This window comes from Bombina bombina, chromosome 5 (genome assembly GCF_027579735.1).
Source record: "Bombina bombina isolate aBomBom1 chromosome 5, aBomBom1.pri, whole genome shotgun sequence".
Taxonomy (NCBI): Eukaryota; Metazoa; Chordata; class Amphibia; order Anura; family Bombinatoridae; genus Bombina; species Bombina bombina.
Window position 1 is genome coordinate 866,934,672 of NC_069503.1, and position 23,743 is coordinate 866,958,414.

At 38.6% G+C, this 23,743-nt stretch overlaps 1 protein-coding gene across 1 annotated transcript in view; it reads right to left on the bottom strand.

The window, feature by feature from the left end:
• The window catches only part of GAREM1 (GRB2 associated regulator of MAPK1 subtype 1), a 470,758-nt gene that overhangs the window by 11,120 nt on the left and 435,895 nt on the right, over positions 1-23,743 (bottom strand). The window contains exon 5 of the mRNA XM_053715004.1: positions 10,266-10,432. Within this exon, the coding sequence (XP_053570979.1) occupies positions 10,266-10,432 (167 nt within the window). The remainder of the gene's footprint in view (positions 1-10,265; positions 10,433-23,743) is intronic.

Sequence of the window (23,743 nt, forward strand, 5' to 3'; positions counted from 1 at the left end):
TGGTTGTGATTGCTTTCATCTGCCTTTCAGTAGAGATAGTGAGTGTGTGGGGGGTTATATACACACACACACACACACACACATGTATATACACACACACACACGTATACACACACGTATATACACACACACACACGTATATACACACACACACACACACATGTATATACACACACATATGTATATATACACAAACACACAATAATGTAAGACAGTTGGCAATACATATATTTTTAATGTAAAGCTGATAACCATTATTTAATTTATACTTGCTTTTAAAACGAAAGTACTTTTTTTATTTATTTAAATGAGATAACATAAAAATTTTCCAAATATGGTGCTTAAAGGGAAAGTCTAGTCAAAATTAATGACATGATTCAGATAGGGCATGCAATTTTAAACAACTTTCCAATTTACGCTTATCATCAAATTTGCTTTGTTCTTTTTGTATTCTTAGTTGAAAGCTAAACCTAGGTAGGCTCATATGCTAATTTCTAAGCCCTTGAAGGTCGTCGTTTATCTGAATGCATGTCACAGTTTTTCACAGCTAGAGGGCATTAGTTTATGTGTAACATATAGATAACATTGTGCTCACGCCCGTGGAGTTACCTAGGAGACAGCACTAAAATGCAAGTCTGTCAAAAGAGCTGAAATAAGGGGGCAGTCTTCAGAGGCTTAGATACAAGGTAATCACAGAGGTAAAAAAAAATAATTTATGTAAGAACTTACCTGATAAACTCATTTCTTTCATATTGGCAAGAGTCCATGAGCTAATGACGTATGGGATATACAATCCTACCAGGAGGGGCAAAGTTTCCCAAACCTCAAAATGCCTATAAATACACCCCTCACCACACCCACAATTCAGTTTAAAGAATAGCCAAGTAGTGGGGTGATAAAGAAAGGAGTAAAAAGCATCAACAAATGAATTTGGAAATAATTGTGCTTTATACAAAAAAATCATAACCACCATAAAAAAGGGGGTGGGCCTCATGGACTCTTGCCAATATGAAAGAAATTAATTTATCAGGTAAGTTCTTACATAAATTATGTTTTCTTTCATGTAATTGGCAAGAGTCTATGAACTAGTGACGTATGGGATAGCAATACCCAAGATGTGGAACTCCACGCAAGAGTCACTAGAAAGGGAGGGGGAAAAAAATAAAAACAGCCATTTTCCGCTGAAAAAATTAATCCAAAACCCAAAATAGAAGTTTATTCTCATAAATGAAAGGAAAAAACTTAAATCAAAAGTAGAAGAATCAAACTGAAACAGCTGCCTGAAGAACTTTTCTACCAAAACTGCTTCCGAAGAAGCAAATACATCAAAATGGTAGAATTTAGTAAATGTATGCAAAGAAGACCAAGTTGCTGCTTTGCAAATCTGATCAACTGAAGCTTCATTCTTAAAAGCCCATTAAGTAGAGACTGATCTAGTAGAATGAGCTGTAATTCTCTGAGACGGGGCTTGACCCGGCTCCAAATAAGCTAGATGAATCAAAAACTTGAACCATGAAGCCAAGGAAACAGCAGAAGCCTTCTGACCTTTCCTAGAACCAGAAAATATCACAAATAGACTAGAAGTCTTCCTGAAATCTTTAGTAGCTTCAACATAATATTTCAAAGCTCTTACCACATCCAAATTATGTAAGGATCTCTCCAAAGAATTCTTAGGATTAGGACACAAGGAAGGGACAACAATTTCTCTATTAATGTTGTTAGAATTCACAACCTTAGGTAAGAATTGAAATGAAGTCAGCAAAACTGCCTTATCCTGATGAAAAATCAGAAAAGGAGACTCACAAGAGAGAGCGGATAATTCAGAAACTCTTCTAGCAGAAGAGATGGCCAAATGAAACAATACTTTCCAAGAAAGTATTTTATTGTCCAAAGAATGCATAGGCTCAAACGGAGGAGCCTGTAAAGCCTTCAAAACTAAATTAAGACTCCAAGGAGTAGAGATTGATTTAATGACAGGCTTGATACGAACCAAAGCCTGCACAAAACAAAGAATATCGGGAAGTTTATCAATCTTCCTATGAAATAATACAGAAACATCAGAGATTTGTCCTTTCAAGGAACCTGCAGACAAACCTTTATCCAAACCAACCTGAAGAAACTGTAAAATTCTAGGAATTCTAAAAGAATTCCAAGAGAATTTAGGAGAACACCATGAAATGTAAATCTTCCAAACTCTATAATAAATCTTTCTAGAAACAGATTTACGAGCCTGCAACATAGTATTAATCACTGAGTGAGAGAAACCTCTACGACTAAGCACTCAGCGTTTAATTTCCATACCTTCAAATTTAATGATTTGAGATCCTGATGGAAAATGGACCTTGAGACAGAAGGTCTGACCTTAGTGGAAGTGGCCAAGGTTGGCAACTGGACATCCGAACAAGATCTGCATACCAAAACCTGTGAGGCAATGCTGGAGCTACCTGCAGCACAAACGATTGCTCGATAATGATCTTGGAGATCACTCTTGGAAGAAGAACTAGAGGCGGGAACATATATGCAGGTTGATAACACCAAGGAAGTGTCAATGCATCCAAAGCTTCCGCCTGAGGATCCCTGGACCTGGACAGGTACCTTGAAAGTTTTTTGTTTAGATGAGATGCCATCAGATCTATTTCTGGAAGCCCCCACATCTGAACAATTTGAGAAAACACATCTGGGTGGAGAGACCATTCTCCCGGATGTAAAGTCTGACGACTGAGGTAATCCGCTTCCCAATTGTCTATACCTGGGATATGAACCGCAGAAATTAGACAGGAGCTGGATTCCGCCCAAACAAGTATCCGAGATACTTCTTTCATAGCTCGAGGACTGTGAGTCCCACCCTGATGATTGACATATGCCACAGTTGTGACGTTGTCTGTCTGAAAACAAATGAACGGTTCTCTCTTCAACAGAGGCCAAAATTGAAGAGCCCTGAGAATCTCATGGAGTTCCAAAATATTGGTTGGTAATCTCACCTCTTGAGATTTCCAAACTCCTTGTGCTGTCAGAGATCCCCAAACAGCTCCCCAACCTGAAAGACTAGCATCTGTTGTGATCACAATCCAGGTTGGATGAACGAAAGAGGCCCCTAGAATTATACGATGGTGATCTAACCACCAAGTCAGAGAAAGTCGAACATTGGGATTTAAGGATATTAATTGTGATATCCTTGTATAATCCTTGCACCATTGGTTGAGCATACAAAGCTGGAGAGGTCTCATATGAAAACGAGCAAAAGGGATCGCGTCCGATGCTGCAGTCATGAGACCTAAAACTTCCATGCACATAGCTACTAAAGGGAATGACTGAGACTGAAGGTTCGTACAGGCTGCAACCATTTTCAAACGTTTCTTGTCTGTTAGAGACAAAGTCATGCATGCTGAATCTATCTGGAAAACTAAAAAGGTTACCCTTGTCTGAGGAATCAAAGAACTTTTTGGAACATTAATCCTCCAACCATGTCTTCGAAGAAACAACACTAGTTGATTTGTGTCAGATTCTGCAGAACGTAAAGACTGAGCTAGTACCAAGACATCGTCCAAATAAGGAAATACCGCAATACCCTGCTCTCTGATTACAGAGAGTAGGGCACCTAGAACCTTTGAAAAGATTCTTGGAGCTGTCGCTAGGCAAAAAGGAAGAGCAACAAGTTGGTAATGCTTGTCTAGAAAAGAGAATCTCAGGAACTGATAGTGATCTGGATGAATCGGAATATGAAGATATGCATCCTGTAAGTCTATTGTGAACATATAATGCCCTTGCTGAACAAAAGGCAGAATAGTCCTTATAGTCACCATTTTGTAAGTTGGTACTCTTACATATCGATTCAAAATCTTTAGATCCAAAACTGGTCTGAAGGAATTTCCTTTATTTGGAACAATGAATAGATTTGAATAAAACCCCAGACCCTGTTCCTGAAACGGAACTGGCATGATTACCCCTGACAACTCCAGGTCTGAAATACACTTCAGAAAAGCCTGAGCCTTTACTGGGTTTACCGGAATGCGTGAGAGAGAAAATCTTCTCACAGGCGGTCTTACTCTGAATCCTATTCTGTACGCCTGAGAAACAATACTCTGCATCCAATGATTTTGGACCGAATTGATCCAAATATCTTTGAAAAATTTTAATCTGCCCCCTACCAGCTGAGTTGGAATGAGTATATAACACAAAAAAGAAGAAGGCGCCAACATAGTGTGAATCAGTATTGAAAGTTGTTCACTCCCCACACATTAATCGTACTTACAAGAAGTAAGTCACTTGAGAAGTGCTACAACGGCTTTCTGGAACATTAACAGCTGTCCAGGTAGCTGCTCTCTCGTAATGAAAGTGATTTCCTTGATGCCGTATGTAATATGCAAATATCCTGCAGCTATGACCCCTCTTGCAGTATTACTCTCTCTCGTAGTATCTGCCTTAGGAGAAATGCCCAAACCAGGTGGGCTAGCAGCTGGACTCCGTATGCAGAAATGGATAAAAATATCAAGCATAAAATATCACTCAAGCCGTGATAATCATATAATCTAAAAACAAATGTTTATTTAGTAAACATGTAATCACGTGCTATATGAGGAACTTGTTCTCTGTTTGACTGAAAATCCTGTGAGTTTTGTGATCTCCAATCAGATCTTTTATTTTCCCAATTATGCTGATAAGGAAAATATTGCTTGTTTCTATTTTGTGATGATGTTTTGTAATATTCATCATTTTTATGATTATAATCTCCAAATTGATTATGTCTATTATTAGAAAAATTCCTTGGTGAATAATAGTTACTATTAGATCTCCTATTGTTAGAATAGACACCCTGATTAGCATGGTTATTTTTGTCTCTCCATGTATCAAAATTGTTCTTAGAGGGACCTGGTGATTGATAGTCCAGCCTCAAATTACGATACGCCCCCACATTTTTCTTTTTATCTTTAGGCTTTTTGTAATTTACCTTAACCCATTTGTTATTTGTTTTCCCCTCTGGGTCTAAGATCTCTTTCTGTTCACAATTGTCTTCATTGGAGATATCCTCCATTTCATTACTCATTATGGGTGTACTATAGATACAGCCTTCTAAATAATCTTTTTCGTCTCTTGCTAGTTTTTTAATTTTTTGCCTAATTAATTTCTTTTGGAAGGTATCTGATCTATCTAATATCTCTTTATTTTTGCTCATATAATCAGGGTTATTTGCAAATTTACCTAATAGTATTTGTAGTTTCTCAATTTCTGATCCCACAATATTCAAAAGAGACTCTCTAAATTCAATAAGTAGATCTATTAATTTAAACGAACAAACAGTTCATTCTGCCATTTTTTAGTTAGATCTTCATCATGTGTAAAGGAACATAATTTACTAATCCTTAAGTCTCTTGGTATATGACCTTTATTTTTATATTTCTTTAACGTGTCTATATCCCACCAGTGCCTGTGTTCCAGTTTTAAAGCATCCTCAAGTATATACTGTACATAATGCAGAGTAAAGAGCAGAGAGTCAATTCACGTCAAATTTTGAGTAATTTAGATACTCCATTAGAGACTTTATCTAAAGGAGATGATGAACTTACAATGGTTCAATTATTTCACAAACTTGAGGATGCTTTAAAACGGGAGTCTCTTTTGAATATTGTGGGATCAGAAATTGAGAAACTACAAATACTATTAGGTAAATTTGCAAATAACCCTGATTATATGAGCAAAAATAAAGAGATATTAGATAAATCAGATACCTTCCAAAAGAAATTAAATAGGCAAAAAATTAAAAAACTAGCAAGAGACGAAAAAGATTATTTAGAAGGCTGTATCTATAGTACACCCATAATGAGTAATGAAATGGAGGATATCTCCAATGAAGACAATTGTGAACAGAAAGAGATCTTAGACCCAGAGGGGAAAACAAATAACAAATGGGTTAAGGTAAATTACAAAAAGCCTAAAGATAAAAAGAAAAATGTGGGGGCTAATCGTAATTTGAGGCTGGACTATCAATCACCAGGTCCCTCTAAGAACAATTTTGATACATGGAGAGACAAAAATAACCATGCCAATCAGGGTGTCTATTCTAACAATAGGAGATCTAATAGTAACTATTATTCACCAAGGAATTTTTCTAATAATAGACATAATCAATTTGGAGATTATAATCATAAAAATGATGAATATTACAAAACATCATCACAAAATAGAAACAAGCAATATTTTCCTTATCAGCATAATTGGGAAAATAAAAGATCTGACTGGAGATCACAAAACTCACAGGATTTTCAGTCAAACAGAGAACAAGTTCCTCATATAGCACGTGATTACATGTTTACTAAATAAACATTTGTTTTTAGATTATATCATTATCACGGCTTGAGTGATATTTTATGCTTGATATTTTTATCCATTTCTGCATACGGAGTCCAGCTGCTAGCCCACCTGGTTTGGGCATTTCTCCTAAGGCAGATACTACGAGAGAGAGTAATACTGCAAGAGGGGTCATAGCTGCAGGATATTTGCATATTACATACGGCATCAAGGAAATCACTTTCATTACGAGAGAGCAGCTACCTGGACAGCTGTTAATGTTCCAGAAAGCCGTTGTAGCACTTCTCAAGTGCCTTACTTCTTGTAAGTACGATTAATGTGTGGGGAGTGAACAACTTTCAATACTGATTCACACTATGTTGGCGCCTTCTTCTTTTTTGTGTTATATACAGATTTGCTTCGTTTGAATTGCCTTCAACTTTTGGAAGAAGTTTTTGCTGCCATATCTTCATCATTTGAACTTTGGACTGTTGTGATCACACACCAGGATCTTGGGTCTGATTGTTGTATCAATTATTTACTAGCCCTGTGAGATACATCTCATTTCACTTAGCGTGTGGGTCGCATAGGTTTTGTTTTGCACTAAGTTTTTTTATGCACTAATTTTCTTTAGCACATTCTATTGTACCTTTCAATCGGAGGTATTTTATGTTATTTTTTCATTATTGTTTTTATTTGATATACTATAATTAGGCGCAACTGACATTCATTATTTGAGTTGGAATGAGGGCCACACCTTCATGCGAACTTAGGGGCTGGTTTTGATCTCTTAAATGGCTTGCATTTATTCCAATTTTAAGAAGGCTTCCAATTGGAAGCAGATTCCTTGGGGGAAGGATTAGGTTTCTGTTCCTTATTATGTCGAAAGGAACGAAAATGGTTAAAAGCTTTAGATTTACCATTAGGTTTTTTTTATCCTGAGGCAAAAAAACTCCCTTCCCCCCAGTAACAGTTTAAATTATTGAATCCAACTGAGAACCAAATAATTTATTACCTTGGAAAGATAGAGATAGAAATCTGGTATTAGAAGTCATATCAGCATTCCAAAATTTAAGCCACAAAGCTCTTCTAGCTAAAATAGCTAAAGACATAGATTTAACATAAATTTTGATATAAAAAATCGTCTCACAAATGAAATTATTAGCATGTTGAATCAACTTAACAATGCTAGAAAATAATGATCCGATACTTGTTGCGCTAAAGTATCCAACCAAAAAGTTGAAGCAGCTGCAACATCAGCCAAAGAAATTGCAGGCCTAAGAAGATGACCTGAATATAAATAAGTTTTCCTTAGATAAGATTCAAGTTTCCTATCTAAAGGATCTTTAAAAGAAGTACTATCTTCCGTAGATAGTAGTACGTCTAGCAAGAGTAGAGATAGCCCCATCAACTTTGGGGATCTTTTCCCAAAACTCTAATCTAACTTCTGGCAAAGGATACAATTTTTTAAACCTTGAAGAAGGAATAAAAGAAGTACCAGGCTTATTTCATTCCTTAGAAATCATATCAGAAATAGCATCAGGAACTGGAAAAACCTCTGGAATAATCACAGGAGGTTTATAAATAAAGTTTAAACGTTTACTAGTTTTAATATCAAGAGGACTATTTTACTCCATATCCAATGTAATCAACACTTCTTTTAACAAAGAACGAATATACTCCAATTTAAATAAATAAGAGGATTTATCAGTGTCAATATCTGAGGCAGGATCTTCTGAATCAGATAGATCCTCATCAGAGAAGGATAATTCAGTATGTTGCTGGTCATTTGAAATTTCATCAACCTTATGAGAAGTTTTAAAAGACGTTTTACGCTTATTATAAGGCGGAATGGCAGACAAAGCCTTCTGAATAGAATCAGAAAGAAATTCTTTTAAATTTACAGGTATATCTTGTGCATTAGATGTTGAGGGAACAGCAACAGGTAATGAACTACTACTAGTGGATACATTTTCTGCATGTAAAAGTTTATCATGACAACTATTACAAACCACAGCTGGAGGTATAATCACCACAAGTTTACAACAAATGCACTTAGCTTTGGTAGAACTGTTATTATCAGGCAGCAGGGATCCAACAGTGAATTCTGAGACAGGGTCAGATTTAGATATCTTACAAATGTAAGAGAAATAAACCAACATATAAAGCAATATTATCAATTTCCTTATATGGCAGTTTCAGGAATGGGAAAAAATGCAAACAGAATAGGCCTCTGACATAGAAAAAAGCAAGAGGCAAATCGGAATGGGGTCTAAAATAATGAAAATATTTGGCGCCAAGTATGACACACAACAAACAGAAAAATATTTGTTGGCGCTAAAAACGTCCGGAAACGACACACTTGCGTCATAGATGACGCAACCTTGTAAAAAGACCCGGCATCAACTAAGACGCCGGAAATTACCAATTGCGTCAACGAACGTAACTTCACGCCAAAAAAATCTTGCGTCAAGAATGACACAATAACTTTAGCATTTTGCGCCCTCGGAAGATTTGAAAAATGACAGTCAATTGAAAAAAAGACTACACCCCAGGTAAGAAATAAATTTCTAAAAAATGCATTTCCCAGATATGAAACTGACAGTCTGCAAAAGGAAATATACTGAAACCTGAATCATGGGAAATATAAGTACAATACATATATTTAGAAATGAATTGTGGGTGTGGTGAGGGGTGTATTTATAGGCATTTTGATGTTTGAGAAACTTTGCCCCTCCTGGTAGGATTGTATATCCCATACTTCACTAGCTCATGGACTCTTGCCAATTACATGAAAGAAAGTATATTAATATCACAGTGTTGGTTATGCAAAACTGTAGAATGGGTGATAAAGGGATTATCTATCTTTTTAAACAATAAAAATTTTGGTGTAGACTGTCCCTTTAAGTGAATACCTATTCTCGGGCACTTGTTAGCACACGACCACTTCCTGTACGGACCCTAGCCCTTTGGAGGGCTGTTAACAGAAGCTATGGACCCTGCTACCAAAGAAGAATATATAGATAATAGACTTAAAGGGACAGTCTATGTTTAAAAAGATAGTTAATTACCCATTCCCCAGTTTTGCATAAGCAATACAGTTATATTAATATACTTTTTACCTCTGTGATTACATTGTATCTAAGCCTCTGTCGACTGCCCCCATATCTGAGTTCTTTTGACAGACATGCGTTTTAGCCAATCAGTGCTGACTCCTAGGTAACTACAAAGGAGTGAGCACAATGTTATCTAGAGGGCACACATGAACTAGCGCTGTTTAGCTGTAAAAAAATGCACTGAGATAAAATGCGGCCTTCAATGGCTTAGAAATTAGCATATGAACCAACCTAGATTTATCTTTCAGCAAAGAATACCAAGAGAACAAAGCAAATTTGATGATAAAAATAAAATTTGAAAGTTGTTTAAAACTGCATGCCCTAACTGAATCATGAAAGTTTTCTTTTGACTAGACTGTCCCTTTAATAAAATGCACATATTTTGATGTAGTGTGTGTTCTATTATGCTGTTCAGCTGATGTAAGAGCAAATAAGATATGTTTGACCAAAATTATTGCTGCACCTGTTTTATGGTCCCTTTAAATCACTGGTTTTCAAACCTGTCCTCAGGCTCCCTAACAGACCAAATTGTGAGAATATCTGAACTGGAGCTCAGGTGAAATAATCAGCTGATTAGTAACCATGGTTATTTTACCTGCTCTCACCCAAGGTAATCCTGAAAATCTGGCCTATTAGGGAGAGAGGACAGGTTTGAAAATCAGTGCTTTTAATGTATCACTATGATATTTTTAAGACACAACTCAATTTCTGTGCATGCCCAATTTTACTCAGTGGTGCACATGACTTTTGTTACTAGTGAGGCAATCATGCTTAGAGATGGGACCTTTCATGGATATATTAAATAACATACCGCAGGTGCCAGTAGTGCAAAAAGATCAAATGTACATAAGCAGAGGCACTTACATGCTGTGCAATCCTGAAGAATAATATGAAAGTGTAGGGCTGGGAGAGCGCGTTTGCTGCCTTGCTATTTTTCCTGTTGGCGCAGGAACAGATGGGGTGGGGGATGAGGGTTTGGAACTGCGTGGAGGCACAGGTGGTGCATTCAGAAGTCTGCATTCTTCTCTTACCTAGACAGATGCACAAAAACAGGTTATGTAAGAAAAGGAGGAATATTTTTGTAGTTAAGAAATCATCTCATTCCTTCATCTCACACAAACAGTATAAAATGACAGAACAGTTTGCTGTAAATTCACTTGACATTTTGCAGTGTTGTTAATAAGCATAACACATCCTGGTGTAATTGTTTCACTTAGAAGGTGTGGTCACAATTATATTACACACAAGGTCAACTGACTGAAGCACTTGCTAATCCTTTAATGAAGTGACATATCTCGAGCCATCTCTTAACAGCCACTTCTAAACCTGTAGAGGTAAACGGCTGCCCTTAAAGTCACATTGTATTAAACATGCTCTATCATGGATATTTAAAACATTGCAGCATTATTTTATTTACGTTCTACTGATTCTCGCTGGCTGATAAAGAAAACTGCCTGTACTTTATTGCTTGAGAGGGACAAACCGTTGCAATTATGACCAGAAAGTATAGGTTGATTCAGAGCAGGAACATATGTTTTTCAAACAAAAAATGCCCTCTTTCAGATAAGACTGACAAAACTGAGAAATTTCAGACTGATGTACAATCTTTATTAGAGGAACATAAAACAGGTTGAAATCTGTGCATATCCTAAAAGGGCTAATTAATTAAAAATTGTTTGTATAAAAAAATTGTTTAAAAATTGCTGGCAAGTATTTTAAAATAATTTTCAAATATAAGCAAAATGAATTACATAGCTAAGATTCCTGGGGCTGCCAACTCCACCCCCCTTATCAGTGTTTAGACACAGGCATTGTATTTCAATGAGTTCACATCTTCTAGGCATGCTCCAGCAGATAATCCCTATGCACTTTTGTATTCTACCAAAAGCAACCATAGATATAGGTACAGCCAGCCATAAAAGGAATTGTGTGGGGGGAGTTAGAGCTTTACAATTCAGAAACTAAAAAGAAAGGGTTAATGGTGAGGCACTGCAGTTTAAATTTGCAGGTAAAGTAATTAAAGTACATATAAAAACTACTAAATAAAACTATACAAAATAAAAAAGTTTTAATAAGTATAATTTCAAGTTTAAACAATCAAAGTAAATAATCAATAAAATAAATAAATAAGAAACATATCAATAGATTATAAATAAGGGGAGGTCAATTTAGCAGATATCCTGTGAGGCCATTATTTACTACTAAGGTAAGGTTATCTATAATATGAGATTGGAGACAGTGATAAGTGATTTTATTGTTACATGAGCAGTTCAAGTTGTACTTACTTGGAAAGCACTATCTACCACTTAAAGGGACAGTCAACACCACATTCCCCAGTTTTGCAAAACCAACAGTTATAATAATAAATGTTTTACCTCTGTGATTACCTTGTATCTAAGCCTCTGCAATCTGCCCCCTTATTTTTGGTTCTTTTGACAGACTTGCATTTTAGCCAATCAGTGCTCACTCCAGGGTAACTTCACGTGCAATGTTATCTATATGAAACACATGAACGAACGCCCTCTAGTGGTGAAAAACTGTCAAAATGCTTTCAGATTAGAGGCGGCCTTCAAGGTCTAAGAAATTAGCATATGAACCTCCTAGGTTTAGCTTTCAACTAAGAATACCAAGAGAGCAAAGCAACATTGGTGAAAGTAAATTGGAAAATTACATGCCCTATCTGAATCATGAAAGTTTATTTTGGATTTGACTGTCCCTTTAAGTTCACATTCAACATAATCCCTAAATGGGAATAATACTCTACTTTAAGTGCTCTGGGATATACAGGAGGTAAACTTCCCATTTGTGAAGGAACCGTCAAATTCTATTTTCCAAGTCAAGAGCCAGGCACAACATTTTTCTAAAGTTCATCTGCATGCGGAAAGCATTGACTAGCTTCATTAAAAGGTGGGGCTCTAGGAGCAGCCCATTATGGTAATACAAGTTTCCTAACTAACAGTAATATCATGTTTACAAAGATGTAATGTATAAATATAGGGCCATCCCCTGCCTAAGGAAGAAGAACTGCTGAACAGTCACCCTTAATCTCTCTTGCGTTAATTTTGTAAGCCAGTATATGGTTTTACCACAAAAATGTTTTAACTTTGGGGTAGTCCCATAACAAATGGATCAGGTAAAGTGAGTCAATAGAGCAATTAGTGGACATTTAATATTATTGTTCATATAATTCTCACTTCTAAATTCTGTGTTGCAACCTTCTATTGGCAGCCATGGGGTAAAAAGCATTAGAAACTCTGAGAAACCTATGTCAATTTCATACTTTAACTTGTAGGCAGTCCCATAACAAATAGTTCAGGTCAGGTGAGTCAATAGAGCAATAAGTGCAAAAATGTGTCGCCCCAGGTACCCACTTAGAATGTAGCTCTGATGTAATGTATGCCGGGTGTATCAGTTTCATATGTGTTTCTCTAAGACTTGATGATAAAGTGGCTTCTCTAACTTAAAGAAAGCCAAAACAAACATATTTCCTAGTTATGAAGGGAAGTCGCACATCTTGCTACTTAATCAAAAGTTTGTGCAAGGAAAAAAAATTCAAAATGCGTAGCTATTTATATATACACAAGTGTGATGGAATAATATCCTTACTTTGCTAATGAACAACGTATATCTGTGTTAGTTACCCCTTTGGTGAGCAGGCCGTCAGCTAATAACGTCTGAATATAATGATGGAACGGAAAGTAGACAAATTTATGTGAGCTATGTAGCTTTTATCTATCCTGGATAAGGAAGAATTGTTAATGTTACAGTGTGTACGAGCTATGCTAAGATTGTAAGTCCTCAACAGAGTCAGCACCTAAAGCTTTCCATTGTGAATCCCAGCAAGAATTTTGGGTTCCCTTGAATGGGTATTTACTTGCTTCATGCTGCACATCCCACAAATTAGATACTCTGGCCCAGGGGAGGGATTGGGGGTGTTGGGTCTAATAAGTTATGTTCAAGGGGAGCCTTGGTAAAATGCTTAAATCCACTAGCCCAGTTAACTAATTTGAACAGTGTTACCCTGTAGGACCATAGGATGTTAGGTAGAAGCAGTCCCCCACATTCAGTTGCATCACTGAGTGGACTCTACTAATCCTTTATTTTTTCCCTTCACAAATAAATTTGCTAATGGCAGTGTGAAGTGAATGAAGTACTTTTTGAGTAAGGAGTAACGGAAGCATCTGTTGAGGGGTAAAGCAGTTTCAGAAAAGCAATCGTATTAAAGAGATGTAATCTGCCCAAGAAATAGGAAAGTTGGTCCAACCCTGCAATTAATCCTGAATGTGTTAGACTATTTTCCATAACTATGCTCGCTCTGATGTCCTCCTCCTTGCCTGCTGTTCATAGACACTGGTAGTGGCTGTAGGAGGCTGTATGTTGGGGGTCTAAAACTGCTATAGACAGCCAGTAGTTAATCCCCTGCAGTGTGTAGTGGTGTAGTCTCGGCAGCAGGAGGGATCCCAAGACTTGTGCTCTGTTCACTGACTGCACAGTGCAACAGTGTTAAATAATTTCTGCTTAATTTGTAAAACAAACTGAAGTATATTCTAGCACCCCTTCAGGTGTCTTCTTACCCCTGTTATGACTACCGCTTTCTTTCCCTGTGCATGTGAGTGGTAGGTAAACCCAATGAGACGCTGTACCAGCCACTCCATAACTTTAAAGCAGAGCAATGAAATAAAACATGAATTGCAAGTTGCAGATAAGAACACATCCCCAAGGAGTGCCGAGATATTCTTTTCACTTGAGTTTACAAGACAAGCAGAGATTTTGTTAACACTATCCCACTGTAATTATATGTAGTACACTGTCATGTTAAGCTTACATTTACAGAAGGAAATATGGGCAGCCTAAACCGGCTTTCTAGTTCTTACCTAAAATCTGTGTTTCTATATTCTGTACACTAATATGCATATCTCATAATCTCTGACGGTACTATCACAAAATGAAACAATACTCTACTTGTTCTTGCCACCATTTAAACTTATGCCCACCATTTAAATTTATAACCAAAAGATTGTGGCCGGACTTTTAGCCGACTGACATTTGGCAGACGGACATTTGGCCGACGGACATTTGGCCGAAACACAAGTGGCTGTCAGATAACAGTCCGGCCACGAGATAGATAGATTTGATAGATAGATACATAGATTAGATAGATAGATAGATAGATCAATATATGTGATAGATAAATTTGATAGATACGATAGATAGATTTGATAGATAAATAGATAGATTTGATAGATAGATAGATAGATAATCTCCCAGACAGAGAATTACAAGACGTGCAGGCTGGGACCCATGGTAAGGTTCCCAGAGGCAGTTGCGGCGCCCAAGGCTCTGATTAGAACAGAGCACTCTGGAACGTATCTGCCCTCGGCCGAAATCGGAACATTCTTCGGCATTCTGTCCGTCGGCCAAATGTCCGTCTGATAGAAGGCTGTCTGCCAAATGTCCTTTTGCATTTTGTCAGAGCACCCCAAAAGATACTAAGAGAAAACGGTAAATTAGATACATTTAATACAATTGTACACTCTGTTGGAAGCATGACATTTCAATTATGACTTTTAAATATTTTGGCATGAAAATGCTGCATTTAAAGCTGGTAAATGATTTTTTTTTTAAGTGGAACTACTTTGTTGCCATCCATACAGACAAATAAGTTTACTGACAGATATGAATGCACCACTATTAGTGGAACAAGACAAATCCCAGAAGAGCAAAAACAAGGTATTTTATTCAACACAAAAATGACTTACTATTAAATACATACAAAAATAAATAAAAAGTAATACATTTATAATGTCCTCTTTTAGATGCAAGAAATAAATACATTCTTTTTAGCATTATGATTCACAACACTGCTCAGTTGTTGAAGGCAGAAATCCAGCTGCTAAATCTATAAAGGAATTTAATACATTACAGATTCTTCAGCCTGCAAAGACTTAGGCTAAGGAACAGGATGATGAAATATACAAGTTTTTGCTTATATCTGAAGTTTTTACAATCAAGGATAAGTTGTCTGTTTTATAGTGTGAGAATACAGGATCACACTGACGGTGCAACCCGACAGCTGTGCTTCTCATTAAAGTCAACAGTTTTCGTAGCGATCACAGATCTACTGTTTATAAATATAGGAAACCTGCTCAAAATTTTGTAAATGTGCCAATAATTTATCTTAGCGACATACAGGATTCTAAATTTATTTGTGAAAAACAAGAGCAGCCTGTGTCTCTAGGGTCTAACAGCAAGACAAATTTATAAACCACTCCTGGCACAGAGTATTCATCCCCATTTCCTAGACTAGCAGGTGTGGGTGTTTCTAGTTGTTACCAATTATTCTTACTGGATTATTGACATCTGTGTGGGAGGATGGTTGGGAACATATAGTATTTTAAATCCCATAATGCTACCTGTAATTTGAATCTTATGTTTCCACCCAAACTTATGAGTTCTCTAGAGACAGGAGTGCAAGTTATACTGAAAACCAAAAGCTCATGTCGGTAGGTTCTCAAATGTTTTCTTAATGATGTTCCCAGAATCACATTTCCAGAGTTCTGCAGTTTTAGTACACTACGTTTAAGTTTTGGATATGGAGAAATACTTTTCTATCCTGATACATTATTTCGTTATACTGTACTTAAAAGGGACATTAAACACTCATTTTTTCTTTGCATAAATGTTTTGTAGATGATCTATTTATATAGCCCATAAAGTTTTTTTTTGTTTTTTTTTTTAAATTTACAGTTTTGCTTCTTTTTAAAGAACATTGCTCTGATTTTCAGACTCCTAACCAAGCCCCAAAGATTTATGAGAATACCGTCAGCTGCCTACTCCAGCTTGCTCCTGTTTGTGTAAAGGGTCTTTTCCTATGCAAACGAAGGGGGAGGGGGGAGTGTCTTATTTCCCACTTGCAGTGGGCTTTCCAGCTGCCTTTTCAACAGAGCTAAACCGAGAGCTTCAAAGTAAGTTTTTAAACAGTTTTATACAGGATTTTTATATCCGTATCTGCGCATCTTATTCTTTATAGTAGTGTCTATTACATGCAGTTATATGAAAATGAGTGTATACTGTGCCTTTAAGCCTTCCTCTTACTTGCCACATGATGTCACCACCCACAGCTTTTTTTCATTATGTGTTGGTCAAGGAACTGAGGCTACGCTCTGGGGAGAGGGGCAAGCTGGAATATAAAACCAGCTGCTTGTGTTTGACAAATCCCCAATCTCCTACAATTTTACTTATGGCTCCTAACATTTTGTATTATTCTACAAATATGAACATACAAAAAACCTTACCCCTGCTCTGCAAGTGTGTAGCTTGCTCTTCAATATTCTTATTGCATTAAATTTGTCAGTCTCTGGATAGTAGTTTTTTTTAAATGATCTCTGGATAGTAAGTTGTTTTGTTTTCTTTGTTTTTTCTAAATGATCTCTGGATAGTAGGTTTTTTTGTTGTTTTTTTTAAATGATTTCTGGATAGTAAGGTTTTAGCAGAACTGTGTATAAACTAGATAACAAGAAACTGGAGAATTAACAACTAACTATATGGAGTGCTTAAAGATTTAAAGGGACAATCTAGTGGGCACATTGAGTCTAGGTAACTATGGGTCCTAGATAGACAAGGTTCTAAATTCCCAGCAAGCAGGCAACATATAAGAAGCTTTTGTTATTGCACACGCATATAATATCACAGTTATCTAGAATCACTAATACAAAAATCACATGCCCTAATGAAGACTAATAAATCAATTAATGTGACGTGAGAACAGATTATAGAGACAAAATAGTGTTGTTCTGGAGTAGTCTTGAATATTATTATATACATATATGATCCTTATTGATAACATTGCAGCTACGACTTATACACATATCATATACTGTACAGATGATCTCATACATTCAGGATGTGGGATTCTACTGCTAAATAAATATGCATGGAATGTTAAGTGTGACGCATTCGTCTGCATGAAAAGGGTCTGTACAGCTATGGGTAAAACATACCTCCTTCCTGAAAAAAATTAAATAAATTACATTTAAAAAAAAACAAAACAAAGAAGCATTTCCCCCTATGTTTCTTCCACATTTAGCAAAATATGCACAAATGTTCTTTTAAGTGGAATCTTTAGTTTGCAAAACAAATACTTGGGACATATAAAAAGGAAGACAAATACTATCAAGTTATCTTATCAGTTTTTTCAAGAATTGTATCAGGGCATTTCCTGTGATGCCTGATTTGCGTCTATAATGCAGTAAGAGAAGGAACCACATGATGAATATAGGGCTAGATTTATCAAAGGCTAGGCGAACTCTGTATGTGCTTCGCCTGTAACTGCGCCCAAGCTCGCCTCCGGAGAAGCGCACATGTGCGCCTGAATTCATCAAAAAAATAGACGTAACTTTGCGCAGGCAAGCTGTGGCGTAATAATGATAAATTTCGCCTGTCGGAAAAACAGAATTTATGCTTACCTGATAAATTACTTTCTCTTACAGGTGTATTCAGTCCACGGATTCATCCTTACTTGTGGGATATTCTCAATCCCTACAGGAAGTGGCAAAGAGAGCACACAGCAAAGCTGTCCATATAGCTCCCCTCAGGCTCCGCCCCCCCAGTCATTCGACCGACGGTTAGGAGAAAAAGGAGAACCATAGGGTGCAGTGGTGACTGTAGGTATTGTAAATTAAATTTGAACCTGACTTAAATATCAGGGCGGGCCGTGGACTGAATACACCTGTAAGAGAAAGTAATTTATCAGGTAAGCATAAATTCTGTTTTCTCTTACTTGGTGTATTCAGTCCACGGATTCATCCTTTACTTGTGGGATACCAATACCAAAGCAATAGGACACGGATGAAGGGAGGGAACAAGTCAGGTAACCTAAACGGAAGGCACCACTGCTTGCAAAACCTTTCTCCCAAAAATAGCCTCCGAAGAAGCAAAAGTATCGAATTTATAAAATTTGGTGAATGTATGCAGTGAAGACCAAGTCGCTGCCTTACAAATCTGTTCAACAGAAGCCTCATTCTTGAAAGCCCATGTGGAAGCCACAGCTCTGGTGGAATGATCTGTAATTCGTTCAGGAGGCTGCTTACCAGCAGTCTCATAAGCCAATCGGATGATGCTTTTCAGCCAGAATGAAAGAGAGGTAGCAGTCGCTTTCTGACCTCTCCTCTTACCAGAATAGACAACAAACAAGGATGATGTTTGTCTGAAATCTTTAGTTGCTTTTAAATAGAACTTTAAAGCACGAACCACATCAAGATTGTGCAACAGTCGTTCCGTCTTAGAAACTGGATTAGGGCACAGAGAAGGAACAATGATTTCCTGGTTAATATTCTTATTAGAAACCACCTTTGGAAGGAAACCAGGTTTAGTACGCAAAACAACCTTATCTGCATGGAACACCAGATAGGGTGAATCACACTGCAAATTCTTCGAGCAGAAGAAATAGCTACTAAAAACAAAACTTTCCAAGATAATAACTTGATATCTATGGAATTCAAAGGTTCAAACGGAACCCCTTGAAGAACTGAAAGAACTAAATTTAGAGTCCATGGAGGAGCCACAGGTCTGTAGACAGGCTTGATTCTAACTAGGGCCTGTGCAAACGCCTGAACGTCTGGTACAGCTGCCAGACGCTTGTGTAACAGAATAGACAGAGCAGATATCTGTCCCTTTAAGGAACTAGCTGACAGACCTTTCTCCAAACCTTCTTGGGGAAAAGACAATATCCTTGGAATCCTAACCTTACTCCACGAGTAACCCTTAGATTCACGCCAACAAAGATATTTCCGCCATATCTTATGGTAAATTTTCCTGGTGACAGGCTTTCTGGCCTGTATCAGAGTATCTAGAACTGAATCAGAGAAACCCCGCTTAGCTAGGATTAAGCGTTCAATCTCCAAGCAGTCAGTTGCAGAGAAACTAGATTTGGATGCTTGAAAGGACCTTGGATTAGAAGATCCATGGTGTTTCCATGGTGGGACCGATGACATGTCCACTAGGTCTGCATACCAAGTCCTGCGTGGCCACGCAGGCGCTATCAGAATTACCGAAGCCTTCTCCTGTTTGATTCTGGCTATTAGCCGAGGGAGAAGAGGAAACGGTGGAAAGACATAAGCTAGACTGAATGACCAAGGTGCTATTAATGCATCTATCAATGCCGCCTTGGGATCCCTGGATCTGGATCCGTAAAGGGGAAGTTTGGTGTTCTGACGGGACGCCATCAGATCCAACTCTGGAATGCCCCAAAGTTGGGTCAGCTGAGCAAAAACCTCCGGGTGGAGTTCCCACTCCCCCGGATGGAAAGTCTGACGACTTAGAAAATCCGCCTCCCAGTTGTCTACCCCTGGGATGTGAATTGCAGATAGATGGCAGGAGTGATCCTCCGCCCATTTGATAATCTTGGATACTTCCTTCATCGCTAGGGAACTCTTTGTTCCTCCCTGATGATTGATGTACGCCACAGTCGTGATGTTGTCCGACTGAAATCTGATGAATTTGGCCTCTGCTAGTTGAGGCCACGCCTGGAGCGTATTGAATATCGATCTCAGCTCCAAAATGTTTATCAGGAGAAGAGATTCTTCCTGAGACCAAAGTCCCTGAGCCTTCAGGGAGTTCCAGACCGCACCCCAGCCTACCAGATTGGCATCGGTCGTGACAATGATCCACTCCGGTCTGCGGAAACTCATTCCCTGAAACAGGTGATCTTGAGACAACCACCAGAGAAGAGAGTCTCTGGTTTTTTAATCCATTTGAATTTGAGGAAACAAATCTGCGTAATCTCCATTCCACTGTTTGAGCATGCACAGCTGCAGTGGTCTGAGATGGATTCGGGCGAAAGGGACTACGTCCATTTCCGCAACCATTAACCAAATTACTTCCATGCACTGAGCCATGGAAGGCCGAGGAATGGAATGAAGAACTCTGCAAGTATTCAGCAGTTTTGACTTCCTGACCTCTGTCAGAAAGATTTTCATTTCTACTGAGTCTATTAGTGTTCCCAGAAAGGGAACCCTTGTAAGCGGGGACAGAGAACTCTTTTCTAAGTTCACCTTCCACCCGTGAGACCTTAGAAAGGCCAGAACGATGTCCGTATGATCCTTGGCTCTGTGAAAGGACGACGCCTGTATTAATATGTCGTCTAGGTAAGGTGCTACTGCAATGCCCCGCGGTCTTAGAACCGCTAGAAGGGACCCTAGCACCTTTGTGAAAATTCTGGGAGCGGTGGCCAACCCGAAAGGAAGGGCCACGAACTGGTAATGTTTGTCCAGAAAGGCGAACCTTAGGAACTGATGGTGATCTTTGTGGATAGGAATATGTAGGTACGCATCCTTTAGATCCACTGTAGTCATATATTGACGTTCCTGGATCATTGGCAAGATTGTCCGAATGGTTTCCATCTTGAAAGACGGAACTCTGAGGAATTTGTTTAGAATTTTTAGATCCAGGATTGGCCTGAAAGTTCCTTCCTTTTTGGGAACTACGAACAGGTTTGAGTAAAAGCCCAGTCCTTGTTCTGCAATTGGAACTGGGTGTATCACTCCCATTTTAGTAGATCTTCTACACAGCGTAAGAACGCCTGTTTCTTTGTTTGGTCTGAAGACAAACGAGAAATTGGGGGGAGAATCCTTGAATTCTAGAAGGTACCCCTGAGCAACTATTTCTAATGCCCAGGGATCCGGAACGTCTCTTGCCCAAGCCTGAGCAAAGAGAGAAATTCTGCCCCCTACCAGATCCGATCCCGGATCGGGGGCTACCCCTGAATGCTGTCTTGGTAGCAGGAGCAGGCTTCTTGGCCTGTTTACCCTTATTCCAGCCCTGCAAGGGTTTCCAGGTTGCTTTGGGCTGGGAAGTGTTATCTTGCTTTGCGGCAGCAGAGGTTGCAGCAGGTCCGCTCCTGAAGTTGCGAAAGGAGCGAAAATTAGCCTTGTTTTTGGCCTTAAACGGCCTATCTTGTGGAAGGGCATGGCCCTTGCCCCCAGTGATATCTGAAATAATTTCTTTCAGCTCTGGGCCGAATAGGGTTTTCCCCTTAAAGGGAATATTTAACAGTTTTGTTTTGGACGACACATCCGCCGACCACGATTTGAGCCAAAGCGCTCTTCGCGCCATGATGGAGTTTTTCGCCACTAGTTTAGCTAATTGGAGAGCGGCATCAGTGATAAAAGAATTAGCCAGCTTTAAAGCATGAATTCTATCCATGACCTCATCGTATGAAGTCTCCCTCTGGAGCGACTCCTCCAGGGCCTCGAACCAAAAAGCCGCTGCAGTAGTTACCGGAATAATGCAGGCAATTGGTTGAAGCAGAAAACCTTGCTGAACAAAAATTTTCTTCAGCAATCCTTCCAATTTTTTATCCATAGGATCTTTGAAAGCACAACTGTCCTCTATTGGTATAGTTGTACGCTTAGCCAGTGTTGAAACAGCCCCCTCTACCTTAGGGACCGTCTGCCACGCGTCCCGCCTAGGGTCGTTTATGGGGAACATTTTCTTAAAGATAGGTGGGGGAACAAAGGGTACACCTGGTCTCTCCCACTCCTTTGTCACAATATCCGCCACCCTCTATGGGATCGGAAATGCCTCAGTGTATACAGGGACCTCTAAAAATCTGTCCATTTTACACAATTTTTCAGGGACCACCATGGGGTCACAATCATCCAGCGTAGCTAAAACCTCCTTAAGCAGGACGCGGAGGTGTTCCAGCTTAAATTTAAACGCTAAGGAATCTGACTCTGCCTGCTGAGAAACTTTTCCTGTGTCAGAAATTTCTCCCTCAGACAGACCTTCCCTCACTGCTACCTCTGAGTTTTGTGAGGGTACTACAGATAAATTATCCAAAGCTTCAGATTGCTCATCCTCTGTATTTAAAACTGAGCTATCGCGCTTTCTTGGAAAAACTGGCAGTTTGGATAAAAATGCTGCAAGGGAATTATCCATTACTGCTGCTAATTGTTGTAAAGTAATAGGGGCCAATGCGCTAGAGGTACTAGGCATCGCTTGCACGGGCGTAACTAGTGTAGACACGTGGGGGGAGGAAGAAGGACTATCCTCATTACCCTCCGTTAAGGAATCATCTTGGGCAGCATTTTTAATTGTCACTGGATGATCTTTAAAATGCTTAGATGTTTTTGCACACTTTAAACATAAATGCAATGGGGGTACTGCCATGGCTTTTGAACATAAGGAACAAGGTCTATCTGAAGGCTCAGACATGTTTGACAGACTCAGACAACACTAAAATATTGAAAAAAATACTTTTTGAAAAAACGTTACTGTCTCTTTAAATAATAAAAGGCACACACTTTTTTACCAAATCATCAAAAAACATCCGATCTTAATGAAATTTTCACCACATGATCCTAATGCCTTGAAATGATTGCACACAAATTTTCAAATCATTTAAACACCCGGTTAAACCCACTACAGTACAATGCCACAGTCTTTGCTGTGGCTTTACCTTCCTTTAGGGTTATTTGCAGGTGTAAATTAAGCCTCCCTGAAGTCCTCCTGTACTCTTAAGGCTCTGCACATGAAGCTGCATGGAGCTGTGTTGCAAATCAACTGCGCAATTGAGGCGCGAAAATGAGGCCCCCTCCTTCATTACTCCAGAGTTATGGGGCCTTTCTGAGTCAGATTAGCTGTCTTACAAAATGCCAGGCGTAAAAAAGTCCCCAAAAAGTGTTTCCAACGTCTAAAACGCTTAATAAATATAAGATTACCTTAATAAAGTAATCGATTTAGCCCATCACAGTGTCTGTCAGTATTAAAGCCCTTAACTGAAGCCATCATTCTATACTGTGTCTCAGAAAATGGCTTACCTTCCCTCATGGGATTTCTGTCAGTCTTCTAGCACTACCAGGTCTTGTTAGAAAAAATGACTGAACATACCTTAAGCAGTATAAGCCTGCAAACTGTTCCCCCCAACTGAAGTTCTCCGGTACTCAACAGTCCTGTGTGGGAACAGCAATGGATTTTAGCTACAACATGCTAAAATCTTTTTCCTCTCAGCAGAAATCTTCATCACTTTCTGCCTCAGTAAATAGTACAAACCGGCACTATTTTAAAATAACAAACTCTTGATTGAAGAAATAAAAACTACAAATCTAACACCACATACTCTTTACCCTCCCGTGGAGATGCTACTTGTTAGAGCAGCAAAAAGAATGACTGGGGGGGGCGGAGCCTGATGGGAGCTATATGGACAGCTTTGCTGTGTGCTCTCTTTGCCACTTCCTGTAGGGATTGAGAATATCCCACAAGTAAGGATGAATCCGTGGACTGAAAACACCAAGTAAGAGAAAAGCATTTACTCCCTAAATAGATGTAACTTTGCGCAGGCAAGC